The sequence below is a fragment of the Microcaecilia unicolor genome, chromosome 1, assembly GCF_901765095.1.
Source record: "Microcaecilia unicolor chromosome 1, aMicUni1.1, whole genome shotgun sequence".
Classification (NCBI taxonomy): domain Eukaryota; kingdom Metazoa; phylum Chordata; class Amphibia; order Gymnophiona; family Siphonopidae; genus Microcaecilia; species Microcaecilia unicolor.
In genome coordinates this window covers 605,872,894-605,892,656 of record NC_044031.1, presented here as the reverse complement: position 1 = coordinate 605,892,656, position 19,763 = coordinate 605,872,894, and the positions used below count along the sequence as shown (strand labels likewise).

General features: G+C 43.0%; 1 protein-coding gene across 1 annotated transcript in view; it reads left to right on the top strand.

Annotated features, from left to right (window-relative positions):
- LOC115460153 (serine/threonine-protein phosphatase 6 regulatory ankyrin repeat subunit B-like) overlaps positions 1-18,927 on the top strand; it is a 182,981-nt gene extending 164,054 nt beyond the window's left edge. Inside the window, exons 26-28 of the mRNA XM_030189994.1 lie at positions 8,512-8,664; positions 15,777-15,989; positions 18,722-18,927. Coding sequence (XP_030045854.1) covers positions 8,512-8,664; positions 15,777-15,989; positions 18,722-18,927 — 572 coding nt within the window. The remainder of the gene's footprint in view (positions 1-8,511; positions 8,665-15,776; positions 15,990-18,721) is intronic.
- The last annotated feature ends 836 nt before the right edge of the window (positions 18,928-19,763 follow it).

The window sequence follows — 19,763 nt, the reverse complement described above, 5'->3', positions numbered from 1 at the left end:
TTGAAATTTAGTGCCAAGAAGTGCAGAGTGATGCACTTAGGGTGCAGAAATCCAAAGGAGATGTACCAGATAGGAGGAGAGAAATTGATAAGCACAGCTCATGAAAAGGACCTTGGGATGATGGAGTCTGAGAATCTCAAGGTGACAAAACAATGTGACAAGGCGATGGCCATGGCCAGAAGGATGCTAGGCTGCATCGAGAGAGGCGTAACCAGCAGAAGGAAGGAGGTGTTGATGCCCCTGTACAAGTCATTTGTGAGGACCCACCCGGAGTATTGCGTTCAGTTCTGGAGGCCTTATCTTGCTAAGGACATAAAAAGACTTGAAGCAGTTCAGAGAGCGCTATAGAAGTGGTAAGTAGTAGTAGTAGTAGTAGTAGAAAAGCAGCCAAAATGATATGGGGTTTGCATTGCAAGACGTATGAGGAGAGATTTGAGGACCTGAACATGTATACCCTGGAGGAAAGGAGAGACAGGGGTGGTATGTTACAGATGTTCAAATATTTGAAAGGTATTAATTTACATATAAACCTTTTTCCAGAGACGGGAAGGTGATAGAATTAGAGGACATGAATTGAGGTTGTGGGGGACCAACTCAGGAATAATGTCAGGATGTACTTTTTCACAGAGAGGGTGGTAAATAGCTGGAATGCCCTTCTGCAGGAGGTGGTGGTGGCCCATGGTAGAGTCAGCACATAGGATTGCATGGCGCCAAGGCCACCTTTTACTGCAGCAGGTAAAAGGGCATTTTCCCAATAAAGGCAGTGCACTACTTAAAAATTTGGCTCGCGGCCATTTACTGCCGCCTATTTAGGAGGTGGTGAGGGCTCCAGTGGTAACCTGGCTGTAATCGGGCAGTGCACGGCACTGCCCGATTAACATTGAGCATGCCTACTCCCCAACCGTCAGTGCTAGAAAATAAAAGCTATTGTCTATTGCTGGAAATGGAGCACAGCAGAACCGGAATTATCGCCGGGCTCCTGGGAGAGCCTGGTAGTAGCGCCAATTTGCTGCATGCTACCCCAGTGGTAACCCTACCACTGGTTGGTAAAAGGGCCCCTTTATCTGCTTACTTAACCAGTTAGTGAATATTGCCATTAATCGGTTAAGTGCCAGCTTCGCCCAAGCTCTGTCCCCTGATGACCCTGGCACTAATCCGAAAAAGCTTGCCAGTCACAGGCAACATTCAGTGGCACTATCAGGCTTATTTTCAAAAGAGAAGGGCGCCCATCTTTCTACACAAATCGCAAGATGGGTGTCCTTCTCTCAGGGTCACCCAAATCGGTATAACCGAAAGCCGATTTTGGGCACCCCCAACTGCTTTCCGTCGCGGGGATGACCAAAGTTCCCAGGGGCATGTCGGAGGCGTAGCGAAGGCGGGACTGCGGCGTGCTTAACACATGGGCGTCCTCGACCCATAATCGAAAAAAGAAGGGCGTCCCTGACGAGCACTTGAATGACTTTACTTGGTCCTTTTTTTTGTTACGACCAAGCCACGAAAAGGTGCCCGAACTGACCAGATGACCACCGGAGGGAATCGAGGATGACCTCCCCTTACTTCCCAAGTGGTCACTAACTCCCTCCCACCCTCAAAAACATGTTTAAAAATATTTTTTGCCAGCCTCAAATGTCATACTCAGGTCCCTGACAGCAGTATGACTAAAACTGGAGCAGTTTTAGTGGGTGCAGTGCACTTCAGACAGGTGGACCCAGGCCCATCCCCCCCTACCTGTTACACTTGGGGTGGTAAATGTGAGCCTTTCAAAACCCACCACAAGGGGGGAGGAGTCAAGATGGCAGCGCACAAAGATCGTTGCTGAGACCTCTTGTGTTGTTAGCTTAGCAGAGTTTAAAAAGGGGTTAGATGGTTTCCTAAAGGACAAGTCCATAAACCACTACTAAATGGACTTGGGAAAAATCCACAATTCTAGGAATAACATTTATAGAATGTTTGTACGTTTGGGAAGCTCGCCAGGTGCCCTTGGCCTGGATTGGCCGCTGTCGTGGGCAGGATGCTGGGCTCGATGGACCTTTGGTCCTTTCCCAGTGTGGCATTACTTATGTACTTATGTACTTATAATATTCCTAGATTTAAAATGCCTCATACCAAAAGGAAAGGTCTAGTAAAGGCTGGAGCCTCTGCCACCAGAACCTCCTCACCTTCGCAACTCACCATTGAGAGGTTCGCTTCGAGGACACCCGATTTGAAAACCGGAGGGAGTCCTGCTGTTCCAGGAGGAGGAGACCCCTGCAACTTGGGGCTAGATACCACCCTATCACCTGCAGAGCGCAATCCACCGCCTCCGCCCGAAGGTTGTTTTTCCCAACCAGGATCGCTAAAACCAGAAGTCAGTGAACCACGACCCTGGACTAGCGGCTCTGGTGAAAATTCAACTAACGGAGGTCTGTGGCCTCAAGGCCTGCAGACAATGAGATCTTTGACAACTAGACCGGGGACGGTAACGTTGGAGAGCATTTGTGACGCTCTCCAAAAGCTAGATGTTAAGCTGACCAACTCCACCGCAGAAATTTCAACATTAGTAAGTACAGTTGAACTTTCTAATTCCTTTGAAACGTTGAAAGAAGACTCTACGAATCAAACAACAGTCGTAAATGAGGAAGTGAAAAACCTTCAAGACTTTTGCTACAACGAATATCAAAGATAAGACTTTGATTCATAGAAAGAACAAATAGAAAACTATAATCGTCTAATGAATCTTCGTTTTTTGAATTTTCCGTATTCGATTGGGATTTCTCCATTGGATGCTTTTAAAAAGTACTTAATAGAAATTCTGGGATATTCCTCTGACTTTATTCCTACATTAAATTGCATATTTTATGCACCAAATAAAAAGACCCCAGAACTTCAATTAGAGATGGAATCTCAACCTCCACTTCAAGAAAATGAAAAATAATTGAACTTAAATTTAACTGAGATTCTCTAATCATCCATATCAGAAAACTCTGAACTTTGTTGGTATCTTTTGTGTTCAACAGGATTTGGAAGCAGTTAAACGTTTATTTTTCAGAAAATCACAATCTTTATTTCATGGGAAAAAGATATGGATGTTCCCGGATGTTACAAGACAAACTCAGGAAAGAAAAAGAGAGTTCCTAGCCCTAAGGAAAGAAGCCCTAGAGATAGGAGCTTCTATTTAAACTATCCTTGCAAATGTGTGGTTAAATATTTAGGGCTTAAATACATTTTCTTTCAACCAGAATAAGTAAATGCCTTTGTCAATCAAAAAAAGTTGGGATCAGCATGATAGTACATCTTACGCTGGATTGATTTAAGTGTATAATGAATCGGGTGTAATGTGTGTTAAACTATATACAAATTAATAATATTCCTTAAATTCTCTCCTGAAAATGTATCTCCTTCCCTCACAATTGTGGTCTAAAGAAGGCTCATATTTTTCTTTTACTATTTTCTTGCATTTCTATTGACTTATTTATTAGTCAATTGATATGCCTGTATTACTTATCAAGTATTGTACTTGTTAAACATTCGTAATATATTAATAAATAAATAATAATTATTTAAAAACCCACCACAAACCCACTGTACCCACATCTAGGTGCCCCCTCTTCACCCATAAGGGCTATGGTACTGGTGTACAGTTGTGGGTAGTGGGGTTTGGAGGGCTCAGCACACACGGTAAGGAAGCTATGTACCTGGGAGCATTTTATGAATTCCACTGCAGTGCCCCCCTAGGGTGCCCGGTTGGTGTCCTGGCATGTGAGGGGGACCAGTGCACTACGAATGCTGGGTCCTCCCATGACCAAAGGACTTGGATTTGGTCGTTTCTGAGATGGGCGTCCTCAGTTTCCATTATCGCCGAAAATCAGAAACGACCATCTCTAAGGACGACCATCTCTAAGGTCGACCTAAATTTCCAGATTTGGGCGTCCCCGACTATTATCGAAACGAAAGATGGGCGTCCATCTTGTTTCGATAATACGGGTTTCCCCACCCCTTCACAGGGACGTTCTGTGAGGACGTCCTCAGAAAAACTTGGGCGCCCCTTTCGATTATGCCCCTCTATGTGCTTAAAGGCTACTGATTATTGCCAGATGGTCAGCTCAGTGGCATTTATCTGGGCAGGAGCCTCTCCTGCCTGTTGAAACCCTTGTAAATATTTTCCAGTTAATTAGGAGCTATATGAAGCTACAAAAAAATCAGTGTTTATTGGTGTTTTGCATCAGGGACACTATTTCAGGAGAGATAAAAAATGGGGTTTTTTGCGTCACTTAGGAGTCATCAATGCAGGAAAGGCACAAACAGTGAGAGGAGGACACAAGACAAGCCAGGGGAGGAGTGTATAAGGGAAAGTGAAAGTTGTGTTTTCCAATAAATTCCCAATTTTTCTTTTTTATGCTTGAGGGGTGTTTTATCAGTCTTTATCGGTTAAAACCTAAAATTAGAAGCTGTAATTATAACATTACACATTTAGCAGCTGAATTTTCTTGCTGAACATACAAGTTTTGTGCTTACCCTCACTCCTCTCAAAACCATGCCCCTTTTCTAAACATCTAACTGGCTCTTTTGCAACTAAAACGCTAATGTTATACCTGGAAGTGCCCCAGATTTATTTTTTTAAAGCACTTGTGCAGTGAGCACAGCTGTTGACCACTATGACTGCTATTGAAAATCAGCCTGCTCATGTCTACATAAATATTGAAAATATCCAATACAAATAAAATTATGTGCGTCTACCTCCTATAGTAATAAAAACAAATCACCAATATCTAAAGGAGAAATACCAGCAGGGTCTGCAGGGCAATGAATGAAATCTTTCAAAAAGGCAATAAATAAATCCTAGTAAATAAATAAATAAGGATAAAGCCACACTAGTCATTAGGGGGTGTGGAGGCCAAAAATTCATTTTGTTTAGTTTTTCATGTGTAACCCAGGTCTCGCCGCGTCTGGCCCGGGTCACAGGGATAAATCACACACTTTTCTCTATAGACCGTGTCACAGGGGATCACATACACACACCGCACTAATGCTCCAATTCATCTGCAGTCGTGCTTGGGAGTGGGTTAATGATCCTGAATAGAGATCTGGGGTGTTGGGAGCTTCAGAGAACCTCAATAGTGGTCCTTTTCTCAGAGCAACCGTTCTCACTCTCACAAAAAACACTCTGAGCATAAGAACAGCCATACTGGGTCAGGCCAATGGTCTATCCAGCCCAGTATCCTGCTTCCAGCAGTGGCCAATCCAGGTCACAAGTACCTGGCAGAAATACAATTAGTAGCACCATTCCATGCTACCAATCCCAGGGCAAGTAGTGACTTCCCCAATGTCCATCTCAATAACAGGCTAAGGACTTTTCCTCCAGGAAAATATCCAAACCTTTTTTAAACCAAGATAAACTAGCCATCATTACCACATCCTCTGGCAACGAGTTTCAGAGCTTAACTATTCTTCTGAGTGAAAAAATATTTCCTCCTACTTATTTTAAAAGGATTCCCTTGCAATTTCATTGAGTGTCCCCTGGTCTTTGTACTTTTTGAATGAGAGAAAAACGGATTCACCTCCACACGTCCCACTCAGGATTTTGTAGCCCTCAATCATATCCTTCCTCAGCCGTCACTTTTAGAAGCTGAAAAGCCCTAACCTCTTTACCCTTTCCTCATACGGGAGCAGTTCCATCCCCCTATCATCTTGGTCGCTCTTCTGTGAACCTTTTCTAATTCCGCTATATCTTTTTTGAGATATGGTGACCAGAACGGAACACAATACTCAAGGTGAGGTCGCACTACGGAGTGTTACAGAGGCATTATAATATTTTTGGTCTTATTTTGCATCCCTCTCCTAATATTTCCTAGCATCCTGTTTGCTTTTTTGGCCGCTGCTGCACACTGGGCAGAAGATTTCAGCGTATTGTCTCACCTAGGTCTTTTACTTGAGTGCTGACTCCTAAAGTGGATCCTAGCATTAGATAACTATGATTCAGATTATTCTTCCTAATGTGCATCACTTTGCATTTGTCTACATTAAATTTTAACTGCCATTTGGATGCCCAGTCTTTCAGTTTCTTAAGGTTTTCCTGCAATTCTTCACAATCCACATGCATTTTGATAACTTTGAATAGTTTATTGTCATCCGCAAATTTAATCATCTCACTCGTCATTACGATTTCCAGATCATTTATAAATATGATAAATAGCACCAGTCCCAGTCCAGATCCCTGTGGCACTTCACTATTCACCCTCCTCCATTGAGAAAAATGGTCATTTAACCCTACCCTCTGTTTTCTGTCCAATAATCAATTCCTAATCCACAATAGAGCATTGCCTTCTATCCCATGACTCTTTAATTTTCTCAGGAGTCTCTCATGAGAAACTTTTTCAAAAGCTTTCTGAAAAGCTATATACACTACATCAACCGGCTCAAATTTATCCACATGTTTATTCACGCCTTCAAAGAAATGAAGCAAATTGGCGAGGCAAGACCTCCCATGGCTGAATCCATGCTGACTCTGTACCATTGAACCATGTTATTCTTTATGTTTCCACTATTTAGCATGATTTTCCTTTGGTGAAACCATGTTGTTCCCTCAGATCTTGTAACCAGTTGGATTCCAGGAAACTCACAATCCCTTCCTTGAGCAGCGCCTCAATTACCTTTCCAACTACTGAAGTAAGGCTTACCGGCCTATAGTTTCCCACTTCTTCTCTGTTTCCACTTTTGTGAAGAGGGACCAAATCTGCTCTTCTCCATTTCTGTGGAACCTCTCCCCCATCTCCAAGGATTTATTAAGCAAATCTTTCAGGTCCTGCCAGAACCTCTCTGAGGTCTCTCAAGATTTTTTACTTGTTCCAAAAGTACAAAGACTAGAGGACACTCAAGGAAGTTAAATGGAAATAAGTAGGAAGAAATATTTTTTCACTCAAAGAATAATTAAGCTCTGGAACTCTTTGCTGGAGGATGTAGTAATAGTGGTTAGCATACCTGGGTTTTAAAAAGGTTTGGATAAATTCCTGGAGGAAAAGTCCATAGTCTGCTAGTGAGATATGTGGAAGCAACTGTTTTCCCCAGGATTGGTAGCATGGAATGTTGCTACTAATTGGATTTCTGCCAGATACTTGTGACCTAGCTTGGCCACTGTTTGGAAAACAGGATACTGGGCTAGATGGACCATTGGTCTGACCCAGTATGGCTACCCTTATGTTCTTATGTGATGGATCTTATCTGGTCCCATGGTTTTGTCCACTTTCAGTTTTCTCAAGTAAAAATCAAAAGTATACCCCCCCCCCCCCCCCCCACACACACACACACACACACCTTATCTCTCACCTTTGGCTGATATTCAAAAGAAAATCTTTGTAGATGCATCAGCTTAAGAAAGATCACATCAGATTCATGGATCCAAGATTCAATTATACAAAGTACATCCAGTTTCCACTTGGTAAATAAATCAACAAAGTTTGGTAGTTTGGTACCTTATTCTTCACTCTGTGAATATTAACAAGACCACTACAAAACCCCAAGGATTATTAGCTGCATTAACAACAGATTTCCAAAATAGTCTAATTTAAACCTTGTGAGTGGAAAATTGCAGACCTAGCAAATAGAGATGATCCAACTCCCTAATGATTGTGGCTCCATAAAACATTGATAGATTGCCCATCGTGTTGTTGCATTTGGCTCTGATACAAATTATAAATGTTTTTTTATAGCTCAATGCAAGAAATATCAAATAACAGCACTATAAAATATCCACTCTCTTTCACTGCTGTTCGTACTTTCCCAGAGCCAACCAAGGACATTTGAAGCCACCTAAAAGCAGCAGCATCTGGTGATGACGGTTGGCTCAATAATGTCAGGGGAAGAGCTAAGGGTCTCCAGCCCAGGGCTGGCAATGAGGTATGAGGTATAAGGAGACCCTCCGTAGCTCCTGGAACAGCTGAAATCTCAGAAAGTAGTAGTTGCTAACGATATGTGTGCTTCTTTCCACTGTAAGATAGAGAATCTCAATCCTGACACCCTCTATAGCTCTTTCTTGTACTAAAGCAAGAGACCTCTCCTTCCCCTCAGCAATTTCTGTAGCTCTAAACAACAATTAAAAAACATTATTTTTCTGGGCTGCTTTGTTTCAAATTAGTTGCAATACAGATTCTTTGAGTTCTCATAGCTGCCTAGCCAGTGCTGCTAATATCAGATGATCCACTTTGATCTCAATTAGTCTCTGGTATCTTGCTCAGGTTACAATTTCTTACAAAGCATTTCTTAAAGAGAAAGATAGGGCACTTTTGTGACCAGTTAAAGAAACTGAGATTATGTAGGACACCACTACTAACTGCACAGCCACTAGCCGGCTTATCTACCAAGCCAGGGATTGTCAGTCTAGGCAAGACCACCAGAGGGGCTATGGAGGTATAGAAATACTCTTGGCATGATCTAAACAATCTGTATCTTTGATAGAAATGTATTCCTAATATATTAGAAAATGTATTTACAATATAAATACATTGTATAATGGTAATAAACTGCATTTCTTTGTAGGTAAACTGTGCACCACCAGAGGGCAGGATTTGATGAATGAGGAGGAGAATATGGACGGTGTTTCTGATACCCGTTCTGTTGACCTGCTGGCTCCCACTTCAATGGGTTGGATTAGAACCACCACTAAGAGGTCAACACAAGTGTCACCAAAAGGTAAAGAGACTCAGGAAGCAGCTCGCATAATTTATAGGCTATCCTATCAGTACATAACAAAATGTAAAAATTCAACCCCAGAAAAAAGGCAAGAGAAAGGACTGGCACTACCAGAGATGGAGACTTAGTGCATTATAACTTTGAGACCAATGGAAAGGCACAAAAGATTAAGAATAAATGAAATACTTTTTTTACAGAAGTGGTGGTGTGAATATTTAGAACTGCTGTTTCCACTGAAGAGATGAATCAACAAGGGATTAAGGATATGCCTACATCTGTACCTCTAACCATCTGCCTAGCTGTCTTGCTTTTTCTTGTATGTGCAAATAGATGTCTATGTCACTTGTAGCAGATGTTCTCTGAGGAAAGCAGGATGCATATTCTGACTGATGGATGATATCATCCAAGAAAGCCTGATGCGGATCACTCCCCAGCAATCAATCTAGAAGCCTAGAAAGTAGCTCACCTTGCATTCACGTACCTTTCTACCCACAATCACCACACAGGATCAGATCACTCTAATAACGTATTTGATAGAATGCAACTGCAAGGACAGGAAGGTGGAGCAGTCACTTTCTCTGAGACAAGCAAGGTGCAATATTCAGACTCATAGGAAACCCTTGCTTCGAGGCTGTCCAAAACAAAAAAAGGAAAAAAAGAGGCCTGTAACAGGCAGAGCCTGGAATTGTACTCAGCAGAGACAATGAATGAACCAAACTCTATGGTTTTTAATGTTTTTTTATTTTTTGTGGGCTACTGAAGCAGCCATGTCTCTGACATTATGAGCTGTGATATGACTCTCTAGAATCTGACCAGCCTAGGCACGAGCAATGAAATTCAGTCTACAAGCCAATTTAAAAGGGTGTGTTTGTCAATAACAGTCCCCACCCAATATGGATATCATATACCACTCAAAGGTGTGGACTAAATATTCAAACCTCTAGCAAACCAAAATAAAGGTAGATCTACTACTCCTGGGCCCACAAGTCAAAACAAGGAGGATCCCCAAAAATGTCCCTTCCTAAGTAGCTCTCCAAAGCATGCCCCCCCCCCCCACCCCACCCTCATTTTTGATTGAATATATAACCCATTATAATGAGTCAAAAGAAACAAAAAGTAAGGTGGTCTTTTTATAGGTTTTAATTTTTGCATGAGGTTTTGGCAAAAATGGTGATAGAACAATTGATTGGTTAAGTTAAAATTCTAATACTATCTTAGGAAAAAATTAAGATGGATGTACAAAACCACTTTTTTATTATAAAATTTAACATGAGGTCAATAGGCTACTGGGGCCTGGAGCTTACTGATTCTGTGAGCTAAAGTGATCATTTCCAAAAGCAAAAATTTTTAAGGGGCCCTTTTACTAAGCCACAGTAAAAAGTGGCCTGTGCTAGTGTAAACACTTGAAATTGGCGTGCACTGGGGCATTTTTTACTGTGGCTAGGGAAAAGGCCTTTTTTTTAATGGGGCAGTAAATGGCTGTGCTCTAAAATGAAAAGTAGCATGCGGCTATTTACTGCCTCAGCCCTTAATGCACCTATTTACGTGGCGGTAAGGGCTCATGCACTACTCCTGTGGTAATCAGGCAGTGTGCTGCAATGTGCCCCCACAGCATTACCGCCAGGAACACCCACTGTGGTAGAAAAGAGCCACGGGAAACAGTATGTACCAACTTTGACACTACCGCAGGGTGCCCGCTGTGGTAAGGTTGATGTGGGACACACTACCCTTCTGTGGCTTAGTAAAAGGGGACCTCAAGTTAGGTACTTCAGGTGACAGGTATCCAGTGGCTCAAAGGAAGGTTTGTCTGCTGGATAAGGACAATGTTGAGATCCCATGAAACATGTTTTAAATCAGCAAACCCCTCATGAATCAAACACCTAAAGGCTGAGCAGAGATAGATTTTTCCTCTATATGATGATTGTAAGCTCCAATTACACTAAAATGAACCCTTACAGAGCTGATCTTAAGACCCGACTCTGAGAGGTGTAGAAGGTATTCAAGCAATTTTTGTGTAGGACAGGAAAAGGGATCTAGGGCCTCCCCTCACACCAGACAGCAAACCTTTTCCACTTGAAACCATATGGCCTCTTGGTGGAATCTCTCTTAGAAGCAAGAAAGAGACTACTACTATTTGAGACCACCTCTAACCTCTCAACATCCAAGCCATGAGGATGTAAGAGGGACCCTTCATTCGGAGGGATGAGGTCGTAATCATTCCAGCCTCCAAGAGTATTAGGAAGCTAGCTCCAAAGGAAACATAGTAGCATAGTAGATGACATCAGATAAAGACCTGTATGGTCCATCCAGCCTGCCCAACAAGATAAACTGATAGGATAAGGTATGATATCTAATATAATAAAACGCACCCTCAACGTTCTGAGGACAACGTTCTGTGAAGCCCTGAAGCCCTGAAGCCCTGAAGCCCTGAAGCCTTGAAGCCTTGAAGCCATCTGACGTCACTCCCAGGCTGAAGGGTTCGTGGATTCGTGGTGTGAAGCCTTCAAGCCAGCCAGCCGTCTCTGCCCCGCCCTCGCCTCAAACCAAACAAATCCGGAAGCGAAGCGTCAGGGAAGGAGGCGGCGCTCCCGACGTCTAGCCTTCCCTTCGCTGTGTTCCGCCTTCTTTTGAAGGCGGAACACAGCGAAGGGAAGGCTAGACGTCGGGAGCGCCGCCTCCTTCCCTGACGCTTCGCTGCACGAACCGCCACGGAGGTAAAGTTAAAACGAAGAAGAAAAAAAAAAAGGGATGCATGGATGCGAAGGGGGGGGCATGGATGCGAAGGGGGGATGCATGGATGCGAAGGGGGGGGCATGGATGCGAAGGGGGGGGGGAGAAGAGGGCGGGCCAGGCTGGGACATGGGAGAGAGAGGAGCATGGATGCGAGGGGGGGGGTCATGGAAGGGAGAGAGGGGACTTGCTGGAAAAGGATGAATGGAGGCAGCAGGGGACAGAGGAGCATGGATGGGCATGGATTGGGAGGGCAGGGCTCAGGGAGAGAGGGGAAATACTGGAAATGGATGAATGGAGGGGGCAGGGGACAGAGGAGCATGGATGGGCATGGATTGGGAGGGCAGGACTAAGGGAGAGAGGGAATTTGCTGGATAGGGATGAATAGAGGGGACAGATGGGCATGGATGGATATGGATTGCAGGGCAGGCCTCAGGTAGAGAGGGCAATTGCTGGATAGGGAAAAATGGAGGGGCCAGGTGACAGATGACATGGATTGGAAGGGCAGGACTCAGGGAGAGGGAAATTGCTGGATAGGGATGAATGGAGGGGACAGATGGGCATGGATGGATATGGATTGCAGGGCAGGCCTCAGGCAGAGAGGGGAAATGCTGGATAGGGAAAAATGGAGGGGCCAGGTGACAGGAGCATGGATGGGCATGTATTGGAAGGGCAGGACTCAGGGAGAGGGGAATTGCTGGATAGGGATGAATGGAAGGGACAGATGGGCATGGATGGATATGGATTGCAGGGCAGGCCTCAGGCAGAGAGGGGAAATGCTGGATAGGGAAAAATGGAGGGGCCAGGTGACAGAGGAGCATGGATGGGCATGGATTGGAAGGGCAGGACTCAGGGAGAGGGGAATTGCTGGATAGGGATGAATGGAGGGGACAGATGGGCATGGATGGATATGGATTGCAGGGCAGGCCTCAGGCAGAGAGGGGAAATGCTGGATAGGGAAAAATGGAGGGGCCAGGTGACAGAGGAGCATGGATGGGCATGGATTGGAAGAGCAGGACTCAGGGAGAGGGGAATTGCTGGATAGGGATGAATGGAGGGGACAGATGGGCATGGATGGATATGGATTGCAGGGCAGGCCTCAGGCAGAGAGGGGAAATGCTGGATAGGAATGAATGGAGGGGGCAGGTGACAGAGAAACATGGATGGCCATGGATTGGGAGGGCAGGGCTCAGGGAGAGAGGGGAATTGCTGGAAAAGGATGAATGGAGGGGGCAGGGGACAGATGGCCATGGATTGGGAGGGCACGGCTCACACTCTCTCTCTCATATACAATGTCTTTCTGACTCTCACTCTCACACACTCTGTCTCACACTGTATCACATTCACTCTCTATGTGCCACACAGTCACTCACACACTCGCTTGGTCTCATACACACACTCTCTCTCACACTGTGTCTCACATACACACTTGCACACACTCTCATTCTCACACACACACTCTCTCACAAACACACTCACACCCAGACTCACTCTCTCTCTCACACACTCACACTTTCACTCTGACTCTCAAACAGTCACTCTCACATACACTCTCCCAAACATACACACTCCAAGGAAAACCTTGCTAGCGCCCGTTTCATTTGTGTCAGAAACGGGCCTTTTTTACTAGTGATATGATACTTCATATGTATGCTTGATCTTCATTTGTCCTTGCCATTTTCAGAGCACAGTAGAAGTCTGCCTGGCTTTGTTCTCCAACTTCTGAAGTCATTGAAGCTCCACTCCAGCCCATCCAAATCTGTCCAGCCACAATCAGGGCACAGACCGTAGAAGTTTGCCCAGCACTGGCTTTGCTTCCCAATTACTGGGGTTGCCACCTAATAACCACCAAGCTTGTTCAGTTCCATGCCTTCTATACACGATTCCTATGTGCTTATCCCATGCATTTTTGAATTACTACTACTAATATTTAGCATTTCTATAGCGCTACAAGGTGTACGAAGCGCTGAATTCCGTTATCGTTTTCATTTCACCACCTCCCATGGGAGGGCATGCCGAGTATCTACCACCCGCTCCATGAAAAGTATTTCCTGACATTATTCCTGAGTCAGCCCCCCCTGCAACCTCAATTCATGTCTCTAGCTCTATGACTTTCCTGTCTCTGAAAAAGGTTTGCTTGTAGATTAATACCTTTTCAAATATTTTAATGTCTGTATCATATTACCCCTATCTCTCCTTTCCTCCAGAGTATACATGTTCAGGTCCTCAAGTCTCTCCTCATACGTCTTGTGATGCAAACCCCATACCATTTTTGTCACTTTTCTCTAAACCACTTTAATTCTTTTTAAGTCTTTAGCAAGATACGACCTCCAAAACTGAACACAATATTCCAAGTGGGGCCTCACCAACAACTTGTACTGGAGCATCATCACCTCCTTTTTTCTGCTGGTTATACTCCTCTGTATGCAACCTAGCATACTTATGGCTGTGGCCATTGCCTTGTCACATTGTTTTGTCACCTTGAGATCCTCAGACACCATCACCCCAAGATCCCTCTGCTCAGCTGTGCTTATCAATCTCTCTCCTCCTATCTGGTACATCTCCTTTGGAATTCTGTACCCCAAGTGCATCACTCTACACTTCTTTGCATTAAATTTTAACTGCCAGACCTTTGAGTCTGCTAAGTTTTGGAGATCTCTTCTCATGGTTTCTACTCCCTCCAGGGTATTCACTCTATTTGCTATCTTTGTGTCATCTGCAAAAGGGTAAATTTTTCCTTCTTCAGCAATTTCTCTCACAAATATATTAGACAGAATTGGCCCTAGTATCAACCCCTGAGGCACTCCACTACTCACCTTCCTTTCCTGTGATTGAATTCCATTTATCGCCATTCTATGTTGCCTGTCGATCAATTAGTTTCCAATCTAGTTCACCACTTTGGGTCCTAATTTCAGCCCTCTCAGCTTATTATTGAGTCTTCTGTGAGGAACCATATCAAAGGTTTTGCTGAAATCCAAGTAGATTAGATCTAGCACATATCCTTTACCCAGTTCTTTGGTCACCCCTGCCCGTTTGTTTCCTGTGTGGATTTGTATTGTTTTGCCAGTCTTCCAGAAACTGATCTTTCTGCTTCAAGATACGTGAAATTTGACTGGGATTGACACCATATTCTTTAGCAATAGATGCTTAACTTTGTTTGTTTTCTAATTTTTTAAGAACTTCTATTCGTTCAGCCAGTGTTAAAGTCTTCCAGTTGCGCGATGACGACTCCAGTGACCATCCTTTCTCAAGGCAGTGTACAAAAATAATGATTAAATAGCAAATTCCTACACACTGTGAACTCCACAATTAACATTCATACAACAGTATAGAAACAATTTTCAGAATTTCTCAAATGCAGTAGCAATCTTGTTTTACCTCTCCACAGACTTGAGCACACAATTCTGGAACGCGCTGCCGCGCAACTTGAAGACGATCCATGAACTAACCAACTTCTGCAAACTACTGAAGACCTATCTCTTTGACAAGGCATACCACAAAGATCAACAAATGTGAACCATTACACAAATATCCAGAACTGCTTAAAGAAATTTGACTCACTAAATTAGTTTGTTACTCTACTATCCTGCTTTGCTATTATTCATGTTACCCAAGATCCTTAAGCAATACTAAATATATATTGCTTGTTATTCTACTACCTTGCCTTACTATTGTCATGTTACCCAAGATCCTTAAGCAACACTATATGTATATTTTCTTTAGATTATCTATTACTTTTATCATGTTACCCAAGATCCTTAAGCAATACTAAATGTATATTTTCTTATAGATTTCCACTACTCATAATGTAAGCCACATTGAGCCTGCAAAGAGGTGGGAAAATGTGGGGTACAAATGCAATAAATAAATAAGTACATTAACTAGTATAAATACTATGCATATACACTTATATATCAAACATTTGCACTTTATAGGCATCCAAATATCAAAATGTAAATATAAGAAGTGCAACACTCTATCTTCTTAATGCCAGGTAAATAAGTTTCATATCCGGCAGCACTGTAGCTCAAGCACCTTAATCATAGAGAATCAGCAAACATTTCCTGCTAGAAATCACTTCTCTTCGCAGTCTCCCTAAGAAATGTGTGATACCACGGGTTTAGAATCTCTTGCTTTAGGGACTCGGGTATGGCTGCCATAAACTGAAAAACAGCAAAGGCGCTACGGGAAATGAGAAACAAACACTGCAAAAAGTTCAACTCTTAAAATGCTCCATGGCAGGAAATGATGTCATGAACATACAGACACCACAGATGCAATCAGATCATTAAGTAAAGCTAATATAACATAGCAGATTCAAAGGATATGACAAATGCAAAACAGTCAAACTTCTGGCAGTGTTTCTTTCTCATTTCCTGTAGGATCTTTGCTGTTTTTCAATTTATTGCAACTAGAGTTCGTGATCAACTACCAAAAGTCCCACCTCCACCCATACCAACAATTGGAGTTCATTGAAGCTCTGCTAGACATGACTCATGCCAGCACCTTCCTTCCAGCTCAGCAGATAGAGGCCGTCACCACAATGGTTCAGGAGGTGCACCAGAGTCAGCAGATACCGTTCAAATATTTGAAAGGTATTAATCCGTAAACGAACCTTTTCCGGAGAGGGGAAGGCGGTAGAACTAGAGGACATGAAATTAAATTGAAGGGGGGCAGACTCGAGAAAAATGTCAGGAAGTATTTCTTCACGGAGAGAGTGGTGGATGCTTGGAATGCCCTCCTACGGGAGGTGGTGGAAATGAAAACGGTAACGGAATTCAAACATGCATGGGATAAACATAAAGGAATCCTGTTCAGAAGAAATGGATCCTCAGGAGCTTAGCTGAGATTGTGTGGCAGAGCCGGTGGTGAGAGGCGGGGCTGGTGGTTGGGAGGCGGGGATAGTGCTGGGCAGACTTATACGGTCTGTGCCAGAGCTGGTGGTGGGAGGTGGGGCTGGGGGCTAGGAGGCGGGGATAGTGCTGGGCAGACTTATACGATTTGTGCCCTGAAGAGGACAGGTACAAATCAAGGTAGGGTATACACAAAAAGTAGCACATATGAGTTTATCTTGTTGGGCAGACTGGATGGACCGTGCAGGTCTTTTTCTGCCATCATCTACTTTGTTACTATGATATCTTCTCGGCAGTTGCTGAGATTGATAGGTCATACGGCTTCCACTGTCAAAGAAGAGCAAGCCAAATGATTAAAGAGATGGAGCTCCTCTCATATGTGGATAGCCTTAAGAAATTAGGGGCTCTTCAGCTTGGAAAAGAGACGGCTGAGGGGAGATATGATAGAGGTCTATAAAATACTGAGTGTAGTGGATTAGGAAGTCAAGAATCACCTGCTTACTCTTTCCAAAACATACAAGCACTAAGGGGCATGAAGCTACTAAGTATTAAATTTAAAACAAATTGAAGAAAATATTTCCTCACTTAGAACTAAATTCTATAAATGGCAGCTACAAAAATTGGCACTGAAAAAAAAATAGCGCTTCATGCTATTCTATAAATGGCACTTAAAATTAGGTGTCACTTATAGAATAGCACTTAGCACTGGGAACCATGATTCCATTTAGACATGACCATTTAAACCAATGAAACCTTGGTGTAAATCCCCACACCTAAATTAGGCGTAGATCCCACTTTATTCTATAGCAACACCCATAAATTAAAGGAATGCCGCCCATGACCCTCCCATGGCCGTGCCCCATTTTGGAGCCGTACGTAATATTTACGTACAGATCTCGGCATGTAATTTTTAATGCAAATTAGCACTGATAATTGATAGGGCCCAGTTATCAGTGTTAATTGGATTGTTCAATTAAACTACACGCGCAAATTTGAACATGCATCCAAATTTGTGCACACAATTTAAAGTGGAGGAGTAGCCTAGTGGTTAGTGCAGTGGACTTTGATTCTGGGGAACTGAGTTCAGTTCCCACTGCAGCTCCTTCTGACTCTGGGCAAGTCACTTAACCCTCCATTGCCCCTGGTACAAAATAAGTACCTGAATATATGTAAACCACTTTGAATGTAGTTGCAAAAACCTCAGAAAGGCAGTATATGAAGTCCCGTTTCCCATTCCCATGTATAGAATTTGGGGGTTAGTACGTAATTCAACTCTGGAATTTGTTGCAGGAGGGTGTGATAAAAGATGTTTGTAATTATTTAATTGGTTAAATAACTTTATTTTCAATTTTACTGATTTAAGTTTGACGCAGAAAAAGAAATCTCTTTAGAAAATACTTTTACTAAAAATATAAAGGGGAAAATGGTGTAGCCACTTCTTATGTACTGTAGCTACTGAACTGAGAAAATCTGCGCAGATATATTAAGAAAAGAAAAATGTGCTAAAAGAAATACAGAAGAGCAATTATCAGCTGCAGCAAAGTTATGGCTGTTTTGAGTTTACTTATGTAGCATACACATAGCATAGATCTTACACAAGTAACTATGAGCATGAAAGAATAGTTTATGAGGACCTCCCTTATGCCCAAAGAAATTAGAGATCAGGAAAACCTTCAATTGTTTGAGTTCATAAAAAAAGCATACATCATCTGTGTTTAATTAATCATTTCTAAAGATAGCGTAGCATAATTTCTTGGGAGGTCTTTTACTAAGCCGAGGTAGCGTTTTTAGCTTGCGATAGAAATCAGCTGGCAGTAAATGCCGAGATGCCCAATATATTCCTTTGGGCGTCTCGGCGTTTACCGCCAGCTTTCTACTGGAAGCTAAAAATGCTACCACAGCTTAGTAAAAAACCTCTTTGGTGCAGTAGCCTACACTTTTTTTCCTTCTATTGGGAGTCATTAGAGGGTGGAATAGTAGGGGAGGAGGGTGTAAGGGGGGTTAGGATAGTATGGGTGGTTGTTAAACCTCAGGGAGTCTTTTCCTTAGTTGAAATGAGTGTGAAGCAGTGGTCTAAATGCTAAACGCTAAAGATGCCCATAGGAATACATTGGCGTCTTTAGCATTTAGCACGCGCCTATTTTTAGCATGCGCTAAAAATGCCAGTGTGCCTAAGTATAAGACCCCCCTCTATATTCTAACATGCTAAACTCAAACATTGACAGATGTCACAGATTTGCTGATATGAGTAGAATACCTAGTTGTCTGTATTCTATTACAGTAATGTTATGACATTTATTTGATTACTCTTTGTAGTGTACGGCACTACTTGCTTGCATTTTTCACTGTATTGTTGTTTGACAATGTTCTTCATTAATAAAAAAACAATTACAGGTTAGGATCAATTCATATTTTATGCCCAAGTAAATGAATTTTCTCCTTCTCACTCTGTCTCTATGTGGGTCTCTTCATAGGTGGGTTCTTCCAAGGACCTCGCCCACCTGGTCCAGTGCACATTGACGAGATCATTGACTGGCACACGGTAGTTCTACGTTACCTGTCTTTAAAAGGGCAAACAGATGGAACACTGTATGAGAAGGAACCAGCACAGCATGTGGAGACCACTGCTTCACACTCATTTCAACTGGTTACAACAACATTGCCAAATGGCAGCAGCTGATGCTCACCCACAGTCGCAGTCTAGCTCTGTATGGGGAATGGTGAACATGATTAAATCCAAGGCTTGTAGCACAATATTAGGAAACAGAGATAAGTCAACGATGCCACGGAAGAGATTGAACAAGGATTGCTGAGGAAGTGTTCTCTAGAAGATGGACCAAGAGCTTCCATTGCTCTACAACCAGCCCAGAATGCATTCTGTTGTATACACCAAGTACTCCATGGCATGGAAGTTTTAAGATAATATTCAACATCACTGTTTCATGCATCAGTGCTTCACGTGGGTAGGAAAGAACTATGAATGCATGCTGACAATTCACTATGGGGCCCTTTTACTGCGGTAGTGTAGATGCTTGTTTTGGGCGTGTGCAGAATCATTTTTCAGCGCACCTGTAAAAAATACCTTTTTTAACATTTTTTCTGAAAATGGATGTGCAGCAAAATGAAAATTGCTATGCGTCCATTTTGGGTCTGAGACCTTACTGCCAGCCATTGACTTAGCAGTAAGGTTTCACACGCTAACTGGATGGTAATGCTAAATTGTAATGGTCTGTGTGCATAAAATGCCGATTACTGCCTGCACGCCAGAAGATAAAAATATTTTCCGGCGCGTGTTGCGGATGCATGTCAAAAATTAAATTACCGCAAGGGCCACGCAACAGCCGGGCAGTAACTCAAAATTGATGTGCGTTGGGTGTGTGTAGGCGCCTATGCGGTTTAGTAAAAGTTCCCCTGTATAATGGACAGATACTTACAGAAAGTATTAGTAGGACAATTTGAGCCTCATTCATGTTGTTAATTGGAGTAACATTTTCACAGTATTTCCTTTATTTTGAT